At 51.9% G+C, this 12,477-nt stretch overlaps 1 protein-coding gene across 4 annotated transcripts in view; it reads left to right on the top strand.

The window, feature by feature from the left end:
- ASCC2 (activating signal cointegrator 1 complex subunit 2) overlaps positions 1-6,613 on the top strand; it is a 39,116-nt gene extending 32,503 nt beyond the window's left edge. For all 4 annotated transcript variants that reach the window (XM_033097267.1, XM_033097266.1, XM_033097268.1 and 1 more), the window contains 5 exons: positions 83-176; positions 257-387; positions 915-1,011; positions 2,282-2,361; positions 3,662-6,613. In XM_033097267.1, coding sequence (XP_032953158.1) covers positions 83-176; positions 257-387; positions 915-1,011; positions 2,282-2,361; positions 3,662-3,833 — 574 coding nt within the window. In that variant the 3' untranslated portion in view covers positions 3,834-6,613. The remainder of the gene's footprint in view (positions 1-82; positions 177-256; positions 388-914; positions 1,012-2,281; positions 2,362-3,661) is intronic.
- The last annotated feature ends 5,864 nt before the right edge of the window (positions 6,614-12,477 follow it).

Here is a 12,477-nt window from a genome sequence, read left to right as displayed (position 1 = left end):
TCTCCAGATTCTCGTACCCCACAGCCTGCAAAGTCTGATGATTCTCCTTCCGCTGCCCTCGGCTGCTCCCTCTCGTTGCCAGGAAGGAGGAGAACACGCGGAGCCTACTGAACGACAGGCGGGAGGTGGCGGCCCAGCGGCAGCGTTATGAGCAGTACAGCGTGGTGGTGGACGAGGTAGGCGTCGTGAGGCCGCTGCGCCGTGCTGGGCTGGGGACACCGGCCAGCCCCTGGGACCCACGCTTCTGCCACTGCAGGTGCCGGTGCAGCCCGGTGAGGGCCTGTCCTACTGCGGCGATGACTACGAGGACGAGTACGATGACACGTACGATGGCAACCAGGTGGGCGCCAACGACGCCGACTCTGACGACGAACTCATCAGCCGCAGGTGAGGCCGTGAGGCCGACAGGGCGGAAGTCGGGGGCAGAGGGCCTTTCCAGCCTGTGGGGCTCTCCTGTAGCCTATTGGTTTTACAGAGGGGAAGGGAAGCAAGGCCCTGATCACATGAGCAGGTCAGTGGCAGAACCAGGGCCCAAAGCCAGGCCTCCTGACTCCTAGTCCAGTGCTCTCTCCACTTGGCTGGTTGGTCTAACCCACCCTCTGTGGGGCAGCATTAATTTGGTTTCATGTAGTAACCAAATTAATTGCAGAAAACTTTTCCCAGTGGAGTCATACGGAGATTCCCCAATACAGATAAAAAAAGAACTGGAGGGAAAAAAGGAAAGAAAACCAGAGCTGGAGAGCCCCCACATTCCCAGCTCAGTCTCCCCTAACCCCGCTTCCCCCCCACACACCCCCTCAGAATCCATGGGCTGGAGCAGAGCCCTTCCCATCAGCCCCCTCTTCCCTCCTCCCTGAGGCGCTCCCTCCAGGTTTAATCTAATCTTTGATCTTACTTTGTCTCTAAACCCTTAGGCCCTTCACCATCCCTCAGGTGCTGAGAACCAAAGTGCCCAGAGAAGGGCAGGAGGAAGAGGAGGAGGAAGAAGAAGCCGAGGACGAGGCCCCCAAGGTAGGTGGCAGATGTAGGGGAGGGTGCAGCTGTGAAGGGCGACTCGGGAGCACTCCCTCCCCCATCCCTGTACCTGGCCTCGAGGCAGCCCCAGCAGTACTACCCAAGAGAAAAGGGGCCCCTTCAAGCCTAGGATGTTTGCTAGGAGGGCCACTGGCTTAGAACTTGCCTCTGCTGCCCAGGGGGGCCCAGGGGACGGATCAGAGGCCGGGCCTTTGAGCTGCTGGGTTCATTAGGCCCTGGAGCCTGGGGACCGAGAGGCAGCTGTCAGCTGTCGTGCCCAGGATGGCAATTTTTAAAATCAGAGAAGTGTTAGAGCCCAAGGGCCCTTGAAGGTCATCTGGGCTGATGGGTTTGAAAATTCTATTTTTTGGCAGCTAAACTTTTTCTTCAAAAGAAATCTTAAATAGAACTCAACATATAAAACAAATAAAAGTGTAGTGCTGCTCAGGTTGAAAGGGGTGGAAGCCTGGGACATCCTGGGTCCCCTCATGCCCTCCCACCAGGGTTACTCATGTGTTTTGTCTGAGTAAATCATTAATGGGTCCTGGTGGAGACAGCCTGGTGGTGGTAGGGCAACATACACGCCCTATCCCAGGGGCCCCTCAGCACAAGCCTAGGCCAGAGCTTCCAGGGCTTTCCCTGCTTCCAGGCAAGGGGGCAATCCAGATATTTATGTAAAATCTTCCATTTTTCAAAGGTTACTAATTCTACTTGGTGTTTTGTTGGTGTTTTTTAAAGCAGCATGGGCCACCAAAGCCTGACTGTTCTTTAGGTCACAGTTATTCCTTACACTCTTGCTAGCCCACGCTCCTTTCACTCTTGTAGAAAACGGTCCTCAGGAGTGGGCACTCCCATAGCACGTTGGTGGTAGCACCAGCCTGAGGACAAGTCAGCTTCCAGGGGCAACTCTCTTGGCTTTGAAGGCCCTACCTGGCCTCTCTCATGGGGGCCATCCTGGCCTCCCGTTGCTCTCATTTGTCATTATGCTCCAACTACAGTCAGCCACCGTACTATGCCTATCCAGGAAGCCTCTGTCCCTTTTGCTGCCTCCCCACTCAGGGAATTGAGGGGAAGGACGGAGGAGGTGGCTTGTAGTAGAAAGCCTGGACCATAGCAAGCCTCGTTCCATTCTGGGGCATCACCCTGCCAGGCTGTGGCCGCCCCCACTCCTGGCATGGAGGCATAACAAGACTCAGACAGGCTCAGCCTCACCATGGCTTAGGGAAATGGGGCAACTCGTGATTCTTTTCTCCCCTCCCCTCCACAGCCTGACCATTTTGTGCAGGACCCTGCGGTGCTGCGGGAGAAAGCCGAAGCCAGGCGCATGGCCTTCCTCGCCAGAAAGGGGTGAGCATTTCAGGAGCTGTTTCTGGTGGGAAGGAACCCATCTGGGGAGGGCCCAGCCAACTACCCAGGAAGCCCACACATAAACCCTAACAGTTTTATGTATATTCACTTATCTCTCACCACAACCCTATAAAGTAGCTACTATTATCATTATTCTCATTTTACAGATAAGGAAACGGAGGCCCAGAGATGTTAAGTAATCTTCCAAAGGTCACACAGTTAGTAGATGGTGGAGCAAAGATTGTGTCCAGGTGGCTCAGCTCGGGTCCACACTTGTAGCCATTATTTGACAGACATTACACGGGGTTATCACCCAGTGTGTCCAGAGCTAGCTGGTGTCAAGCAGAGTGTAAGGTGTGAGAGAGCTCAGACAGACACACATCCTTTATGGCTGAAAAAGGCATGAGACAGATGAGAGCATGTGAGCTGGGCCCTTAAGGGTGGAAAGGGTGGGAAGGCATTACTCGAGGAGGGCAGAAAGGCAAGAAAGCTCAGGTGTAGTCAGGGGGAGGGGTCTTCGAGGGGAGCTGGGAGCACATAACCAGAGACACCTCTGATTCATCCCCCTCATCTTCCCAGTGAAGAGATGTCCTAGGGGGGACAAGGACCTGCCTAAGGTCCCTCCTCCACTGAAGGCCAAACCAGGGTGGAAGCCCAGACCCCGTCCTGGCCCTGGGACTCCCACAGCACTGCACACTGGGTGCAGGAGGCCTCACCAAAGAGGGAAGGCATGTGGGTCTCATGCTGAAGGCAGTGGGAGCCCCAGAAGCTTGTTGAGTAGGGAGCAGAGCAACTCGGACTTCTCTTCCATCCCAAACCCCTGGTCACAGAGCTCTGGACAAACCCAGCCGTTGAGATGGTCTGAAAAGGTCCCAGGTCATGTCTGTGCATGCACTTGGCCTTTGGAGGCCACCAGGCAAGGCTCTGAGTAGCACAGGAGTATCACCTCATCTGTAGCACGAAGCCCTGATGGAAAGGGAGAGGACCCATCCCTAAGCCTTCCTCCTCTCCTTAGGTGGGCGGCAGTTAACCCACTGGCTGCTCCTTCCTCACAGCTTAGCCAGGGTCCCATCTGGAGGCCAAGTTCAGAGAAGAGAAATCACCAGGCACGGGGCTGGCCAGAGCCCCAATATCCCTTCCCTGCCGGGCTCTTTCTCCTTCTACAGAAATTGGGACGTGGGTGTCCTGGCCCAAACTGTATGTCCTTTCTCAGAGACCTCTGAGGAAATCTGTGGGCTCTTCCCATCAGAGCTTCTTCTGGCTGATGGGTTCTCCTGGAGATGGGTTGTTCTTCCTTCAGGTACCGGCATGACAGCTCGACGGCAGTGGCCGGCAGCCCCCGGGGCCATGGGCAGAGCCGTGAGACAACTCAGGAACGCCGGAAGAAGGAATCCAACAAGTCGACACGAGCCAACCACAACCGGAGAACCATGGCCGACCGCAAAAGGAGCAAAGGCATGATTCCATCCTGAAGCTGCCGTACCACGGAGGCAGCGGTGCCAAACCCATCAGGAGGCATCTCTGTAGCCCAGGGCCTCTCACCAGTTGGCTCCCTGCCAGGGCCCCAAGTTCAACTCAACCCCTCAATAGCCTCAGCTTTGCAGCCCCTGAGAAGGCCGCCTCATTGTCCACCAGCCAGCCGGGAGCGCCTTCTCGTAGAATACACAGTGCCTTATTCCACAGCGGAAGAACCCAGGGGCCAGCGAGCAGGCAAAAGGGACCGGCCGGGACAGAGCCCCGAGGCAAGCCCCCCAAACCTCGTGCAGCAAGACACCACTTCCCTTTTCCCTGGATGGCAGGAAACCTGTATATTCAAAAACAAAACAAAAGGCCGGCGAATAAAGTTTTTAAGCAATCATCCATGCCCTTTTAAGCAATCATCCATGATGTGCCCGTCACCCGCTCTCCCTGTGTGCCATTCTTCAGTGCCAGCCGCTATCTGGAGAGGAAGAGGGCAGGACGGTCACCATGCTCTTTTCATCCACCTTTTGTGCTTTCCTCTCCTTGCAACCCCTCCTCATGTTGCTCTGCCTTGCTGTGTGTCCCCGAGAACACCAGTTCCTTCTCTGAACCGCGAGTACCTGCTTGTGGAAGAAAGGACTTGGTATGTGAGGCCCTGCAGTCCCATCTGGTATCTCATTCAGCCCCCACCAGCTCCACCTGGAGGAGGTGGGTACTGTGCTCAGCCCCACAGTACAGATGAGGAAGGTGAGCACCGAGAGCTGAAGGCGCCTGCCCAGCCACAACTAGGAAGTGGGAGAACAGGGATGGACCCTCAGTCTGACCCCTGGCCTTTATCGGGTCCTAGACCCCTGAGGGTGGTGTCTTCTCCATCTCAGCTGGCCTGAGGACACTTGGCCAGCGGCAGAGCCAGTACCAGAATTCAATGCCTCCTGGTTGCATATACACTCTATTAAATACTCCAAAATTGAGGGGTTGTAGACCAGAAGAAACAAGTGAGGATGTTACTGCCGAGCCCTTTTGGAGCGAGTGGGACTTGGGCCCAGTTCCTCAGAGCCCCCTCCCAGGCATGACCAACTGGTCCCCCAGAATTTTGCTGAACGATGGCAGAGCACCAGTGGGGCATTTGCTGGGCTGGTCCTAGCCCAGCCTGGCCTGTAGTCCATCAGCAGAAGCCAGGGCCCCTGCCAAGCTGGACCTTGACAAATCACCCTAGATGCTAGTACAATTTATTTGCATGTGGTTAGGATGAGCGTCTGAAGCAGCAAGGCAGACAAGACTTGACGAATTGGTTTTGTTAGGTCAGCCCGTACAAGTGAAAATCAATAGCAATTCCTCTGTGTCACACCAGTTCTTGCGTTGGCGATGCCGAGCAGATGTGGGGTGGTATCCTCCCCTCACATGGCCGAATTAGCTGAGCTCAGGCCCAGGGTCAGCCACCCTGACAGGCAGCAAGAAGACTCTGTTTCCTCCGGGAGGCATTTGCCTGGAGCAGCAGGGGCCATTCTTTTCTCTGTCGCTGAACACCCCAGACCCAGCTCTTGTCCCTGGAGCAAAGCGATGCGGATTCGGGGATCTCCCGGGCTTTGCCTGCCTGACCTGTTTCTGTTCATACAGCCCTCTCACCTTCACTTGGTCGTCTGCACCTCCTGACCACCCACAATGGCGTTCAGGGTTCACAATGGCTTCCTGGTTCAAAGGACTTGAGAAAATATAAGTGATTTTTCAAATTTTCCAGAATGTAGTGCCAGGTCAAGTTTAATCTCTCTTGAGGAACTATGTACTTTCTCATTTCAGATCTTGAGGGCACCCTTTCAGGGAGGCTTTGAAAACAGCTCAGGGGTCCTCCAGAATGGTGCTGATAGGCACATCCCTTCACCTCTTGGGGCCTCAGTTATCCCATCTGTAAGGTGGGTACACTGAACAAGATGAATGGTTTCCACTTGGTGCCAATCAAATTCTCTGAGGAGGCCCCATGGTTTAAGACCGGCAATGGCAGAAGTGTTAGAAGTGAAATGGGATGGAGGCTTGAACCCTGCCTACTTGGTCACAGGGGCCCACCATCCCCACTACTGTTCCTAAGCAGGAATTTTCCAAGTGCCTTCTCTGTACCCTGGCAGAGAACATGACTACCACAGGCATTTCCCGGGAAGCTTGTAAGACCTTGTGCATCCGAGAGGACTTAAGACTGACCTTTGTTTTTCGTCCATGACAATGATGGTGAACATGTTCGTATGAACAGTGCTTCTGTGCCTCTGTGAGTGGGTGGACAGAGCCTGTCACTGTTTCTAAAAGAGAGCCCAGGAGCCCAGGGAGTAACTTGCCCAAAGCCGGTGGCAAGTTAGTGGCAGAGCCTGGATGTAGATCCTTTTTGAGTCGCCCTCTTAGACAGCCACGTGTGTTCTGGAAGAATGAATGGTTGTCAAGAACCTGCTTCTCCCTGCCACACCAGGAGCTTGGGGTAAATAATACAAGGAGGGAAACAAAAATAAAAATAAAAGTAAATGCACCAAAAATGCAGGGGGGTATTGTGGAGCCTCCCCTTTAAATGATGTCAATGAAGACTTGATAGCCACACAGGAAACTAAATACTCAAGAATAATGTTTTTTAAAAAGAATAAATTTGAAAGCAGACTACGTGATGGTCACGTACCATGATTGTGAAAGTATTTAAAAAAAAAATCATTGATTTTGCATACAGACCAAATCTGGAAGGGAATGTGCATAAATGAAGATGATGTGAGATCATGATGATTTGTAATGAGAATAAAAGCACTTACTACTTACCGTGGCCAGAGTTTCCGCTGGGCTCTCTCCTTGCATTGTCTTGTTTAATCCTCACAAGGGAGGTACAGATGAGAAAAATTGAGGTACAGAGAGGGTAGGCGACCTGACCAAGCAGGCTCACGCGTTTAGCAAGTGTCTGAGGAGGATTCATTCAGTCACTCCCGAACCCCGCACTCTTAACCCTTAAGCCACCCGCCTTGCTATGCCCGCAGCCCTGTTACTGTTCTTACAAAGAAAGAAGGAAATACAAGTCAAATAGCTGCAGAACAAGAGGACAGGAAATCCCATTTCATCAGGCTAATGGGATCCGTTACATGTATATTAAACTGTTTGATATTGTCCCGCCGATCTCAGATGCTCTGTTCCAATTTTTTTTTTCACTTTCTGTCTTCAAATTCATTTATCCTTTCCTCTGTGTGTCCAATATGCTATTAAGCCCATTGAATCATTCTTTCTTTTTATGTCCTGTTTCTCTAGCGGAACTGGAGAAAAGGCTAGGGGCAGAACATTTCAGCTGAGATGGGGACAGCAGAGCCTGGGGAGCACCGAGGCCTGGGAGGGGCCAAGAGGCTGGCAAAGTCGAAAGGTCCAGGGTGCAGGTAGAAGAGGGGGTGGAGGAGAGGGAGTGGACCCCAGAGTTAGGGCCACAGACTAGGCCAGGCTGTGGCCGAGACATTTGTTCAGAGCTGCAGCTTTCAGTGTTTGCTGCCTCCCCTCCAGGCTTGGGGTATGGACAGTCAGCCTGAATGGAGGGTCAAGGAGGGGAGGACAAGTGTATCCACTCAGCACACATTTCCCGAGATCTACTAGGTGCCAGGCACTGCGCCAGGCCTGGGTGAGCAAGACCCAGCCGACCCGCGTGGAATTAGTGGTCCAAGGCGGGTGTGGATATTAAGACATGTTTGGAAAATGATTCGTCACTGTTGTGCTAAGTCTTAATAAATAAATTAATAAAGAAATGAGCAGGCAAGGTCAACAGAAAGAGGCCGAGTGCAAAGAGACTTTCCAGAAGCAGAGGGTGGTGGTCACGGTGTCAGGCAGGCGCCAAGAGGTCAACCAGGCTAAGGCCGTGGGGATTCCTGGGGCTCTGTCCCAGCTTTGCCAGAAAGCAGAGGGGAGGCAGCCAGTGGGAAGAATGGAAGATGAGGAAGGGAAGGCAGGAGAGTGGGCCTCTCTTGAACTTGACATCCAAGAGGAGGAAGAGGGGGCTCAGCGGTGAAAAGGAAGTGTTAGAACCAGAACATGTTTATGGGATGGCTAGAAGAGCTGGGGAGGCACCAGAGCTCTGGAGAACCCAATGAGGGGAGGGGTGAGGCCAGGGCCCACATGGAACTCCCTGAGTCACCCCATAAGCAAGGGGCAACCCAGCGTCAAGTCATTTCTAAATCTCGGTGCTGGGGCAGCAGGGAAGGGCCTTGACTGGCCAGAGGCTGTTGCAGTTCTGCAGCCTGAACCAAGGTACAAAAAATCAGTCTAAAGGTTACCATCTCCAGCCCTATATGTGTGTGCGTGGTGGGGGTTGGGAGTGTCTTAAAATGAGCATGAAATTCTGACTTCCCGTCATACTAGAAATTCTCTTCCCACAATCAATAATCAAGAGAATTTTACACAGACTGGCAGAATTCAGAGAGTCTTAAAGGGCATTTAGTCCAGAATTTCTTAACCTATTTAAACCCTCAACCCACCCCAATGTCAGGATTTCAAATACCCCCTCTTCCCCTGGGGGTGGGGAGCTTTCCCTGCTTAAGAATTCACTGGGCTTCTGTGGGTCTTTCCCAGCCATGGAGGTTGTGCCAAGCTTCTCTTGCTGTGGCCTGAATGACAAAAACAATGGGTACTTAATTCTAGTTTTCCAAATATGAAATTATGACTTTGAATATGCTTTTTCTGTCTGCATGAGCCCATCCTCAGCGCTTGGACATGTCCCTAAGTGCTCTGTCATCCCAAGCAGTAATTATGGTTTTCTCTTCCTGAAAGTGGTTTTCACAGGAGAGCCTGGTAGAAAAGGGACCCCCAGCGGGATGAAGACCAATCATTGCTGTACATTTGGGAAAGCTCTTTGCAGAGCTTATGTGCAGACTCCCACCCTGTGTCCCATCTCCTGGTCCGATCTTCTCAGCAGTCTTTCCCATGTCCATCGGCAGGCCTCACCTGCCCCTCCTTTTTACTGTTAACTTGTTCATAAAGGTGGCCTGACGGGGGGGCGGGGGGGAGGTGAAAAGAGCACTAGGTGAAGAATCAGGAGACTGGAATCTGGGCCCTGGACTTGAATACGTTGTGTCAACACTTGGCTTTTCTGGGCCGTGGTTTCTTGTGAGAAATGGGGATGAGCGTTCTCCCGGCCCTCTTGCTTCACGGGCACAGGTAACTATGAGGGTCAGATGAGATCACAACAGAGGGGATACTCTAAAAGCTGTGAACCTTGTTCAAACGGGAGAGAAGAAAATTGTGATGGGTGGGCCGCCCTGTCAACTCTGCATTTGAGGCGGCGTCCACCTCCGCTCCCTTTTAATCATCGTGCCAGAAACCTATGTGTACAAGTCACCTGATATTGCCAGGGGGTACATTTCCAAACATGGGATTCTGGGGTCCCAAGGCCATGAATAGTTTCAGAGCTGCCTTTATCTGACTTTTGCTGATAGTTCTCGTCAGAAGGACAGAATCAGGGGTGGCTTGAACTCCAAAGCTTTTGCCTCCATGGCAGGTTCTGCCATGAAACAGTCTGCCCCAGGCCCCTGCTTCTAGGGGAGCCCAAGAACTATCGTGTTGAGACCCCTTTGAATGGGGTTTGTTTAGAAGAAGGTGAGACTGCTGCCCCCATTCCTCCGACAGGTTCACCAGGTGCCACAGGACAGATCCAATGGGCAGAGCCTGGCCCCCAGGTCCAACTGGCCTGTGTCACAGGAGAGGGGCAACAGATAAGGACCAGCTCAGTGACCTGCCAAAGGGGAGGTGTGCAACCTGTCACATCTGGAAAACCAGACTCCCTGCTCAGAAGGCATTAGTTTCTCCCCAAGAGTATTAACTCAGAAGGCATTGGTTTCGCCCCAAGAGTATTAACTCAGAATAGCATGCAATGGCAAGGCCAGAAATTTTCCTTGGGGATCAAGGTCCTCTGAATGGCAGTGGCCTATTTTTCTTTTGTCATTCAGAGAAGGGCTCGGCTCGGGTCAGAACAGAGCTGGCCTCAGCCACTCCCTGGCTCTGTAACTCTGAGCAAGGTGGCCTCGCCTCTCTGAGCCAAAGTTGTCTTGTGTGTAAATTGGAGATGTTGGCAGGATGTTGGGGCAAGGTGTGTATAGTCCCGGCTCACTGTGAGCAAGCAGGTGAACTCACAGGGCCCTGCTCACAGGGACCCAGGAGAGGGTGCCTCCCGCCAAAGCTCCAGACTGCTCTCTGTGCACCCCACCTCTCACCCCCTCAGCACAGCTGCCCTGGCTCCTCCAGGGGAGTCCTCCCAGAAGCCTCTGTCTCAGGATGACCTGGACACATAGGAGCTGGAGAGAGAAAAAGACAGGCACAATCCAGCCTGGTAAGTGTGTGATGGGTACACTGGGGACCTAAAGGAGGTCCCCTGCTCAGCCTTGTGGGACTAGAAATGACTTCACTGAATCCTTGAGACAAAGACAGGTGAAACGTACATGTGATTATAAGCCTCATCTAGCAGTTCAGTCACTTGCTTGTGGCTAAGCCAGGATTCAAAATCAGGTTTACCAGGCCCCATAGTCCGTCTTTTAGCCCCTTGGCTTTCCTGCTTCCCTGTATCTGGGCACTTGAACTAGAAGCCATAATACTCCACATGTGGTTGACTCAGCGTGGAAAAGAGGGCCCATCAACTCCTTTGTTCTAAATATCATATTTCTGTTGATACAACCTAATCAAGTCATTCCACTGAGAGAGGGTCAGGGGAAAGGAGAGGGGAGTTAGGAAGCTGAGCAGGACTTATTTTCCAAATGTCCAGTTTTCCATAGTCTCCCCTGTCTGCCAGTGGAAGAAAGGCCGTTGGAGGGCCTAGTTTGAAGAAGGTATTTATTTCATCTGGAAAGCTTAGTGAGCCAAGGAGATAAGGTATCACGTGGAACTGCAGACTCAGGGTAGGAAGTGGCTTCTCTGTTGGAGGCTTGTACAGGAGGGAGACAGAAGTCTGCTTAGACATCAGGAAGGAAGAAAGACAGACAGAAGTGGAGAGGAATCTGTTACATGGTGAAAGGTGTGGGAAAGAGATAAGGGACGCCTGAGATCGACTCAAGGCTGCTGGGGTTTAAAACAGTGTTAGATTCGCTGAAACAAGATTGTGAAGGAACACGGGAGCTCACAGGAGGGATGGAAGAATGTCGGGAACATGGTTTTAAAGCAGCTGAGGCAACAAGGAGTTGGGGTGAGGGCCATTTGGATGATTCAGCTGTACAATCATCCCCAAAGCTCTCAGCCTGCATTTTGTGGATTGAATATGCTAATTAGGCACTTGTCCCTGAAGACCTAGCAGGGAGCCCCTGTTAATTTGCTCGCTGTAGACAACATTAGCTAATAAGCGTGTGCTGAGCACATCACAAGCATTATCTCACATTATCTTCCTAACCACTCTGTGAGGTATTATTATCATTATCGCATTTTCCACATGGGGAAACCAAGGCTCACAGAAGGGAAGCAACCCATCCAAGGTCACCTGGCTAGACAGTAGCAGAGCTAGAGTTCAGATGCAGGCCTGTTCTGTGTCCATCATCCATGCCTAAGCCCAAGAGGGAGAGCAAATGGACCCACAGCAAGGACCCTATTTGGAAGGTTTATGAAGTGAGGATTGTCAGACTAAGGAATTTGAACTTGATCTTGCAGGTAGTGGGGAACCATTGAAGGTGTTTAAGCTGGGATGTTGATCTGGCAGCCTCCCGAGAGTACATCGAAGAGGAAGGGCCCAGAGCAGTAGAGGAAGATTCCAGGCAGGAATTCTGAAAGGAGGATAGGCCAGGGCAGCAGGAGGGCTGTCAGCACCCCTGTACTCACAGACTGGCTCCCAGCTGACACTTTCTCTGCATTCCATCATTGCCTTGCCCTTGATGCTGGCTGGAGTCTGCCCTTGGCATTCAGTCTGTGCATAAATCCAAGCATATCAAGCCAAAGCCCCAATGAAAAGAGAAAAATGATTTTTTGCACAGTGTGGAGCAGTGTATATGAGCGTAGCCTTGAGCCAACTGTCCTGTATTTGAACTTCTGCTCCACTCTCACTAGCTGTGTTACCCTGGGCAAGACACTTAACTTCCCTGAGCCTTATTTCTACCTGTAAAATGGGATGGAGAGCAGCACCCACCTCAGATTGAGGGTCCAGTGACACAAGGCATGCTAATGGCAGGCCGGGCCCTGGGTGAGTGGCCCGGAGAAGGCAGCTAGTGTGTGTGTGTGTGTGTGTGTGTGTGTGTGTGTGTGTGTGTGTGTGTGAGCTCCCGCATGGGCCGCTGCCTGCCCCTGGTACAGAGCCGTCATCTTCGCTAACACTCAAGCAGCTGCTTCCATAACTTCCATGTTGCCTGAGGAATTTATATTCCCTCCAAATTTGCACATTGCTCAGACATTTTAAATTCATTGATTTCTGTCCTTTCTTTGGAAGACTTCAAACTCATTTGTAGGATAGCCCTGTTCCTTCTAATTGGAAGGGCTGGCTGACTTACAGGATGGAATCAATTAAAAAAAAATAACTTAACGTTGCTTACCCCCCTTATTACAAAAGCAGTAATATGCTCAATGTGGTTCACACAATAAAGCAAAGAGAAAGAAAAATCCCATAATCCCACCATCTGGAAATAATGACTGTCAGGATTTTAGTTCTTATCCTTCTAGCACTATTTTAGAAAAAGGAATGTACACATTGGTTTT

This window comes from Rhinolophus ferrumequinum, chromosome 25, assembly GCF_004115265.2.
Source record: "Rhinolophus ferrumequinum isolate MPI-CBG mRhiFer1 chromosome 25, mRhiFer1_v1.p, whole genome shotgun sequence".
In the NCBI taxonomy this organism is placed as follows: Eukaryota; Metazoa; Chordata; class Mammalia; order Chiroptera; family Rhinolophidae; genus Rhinolophus; species Rhinolophus ferrumequinum.
This window is presented reverse-complemented; position numbering and strand designations above follow the sequence as displayed.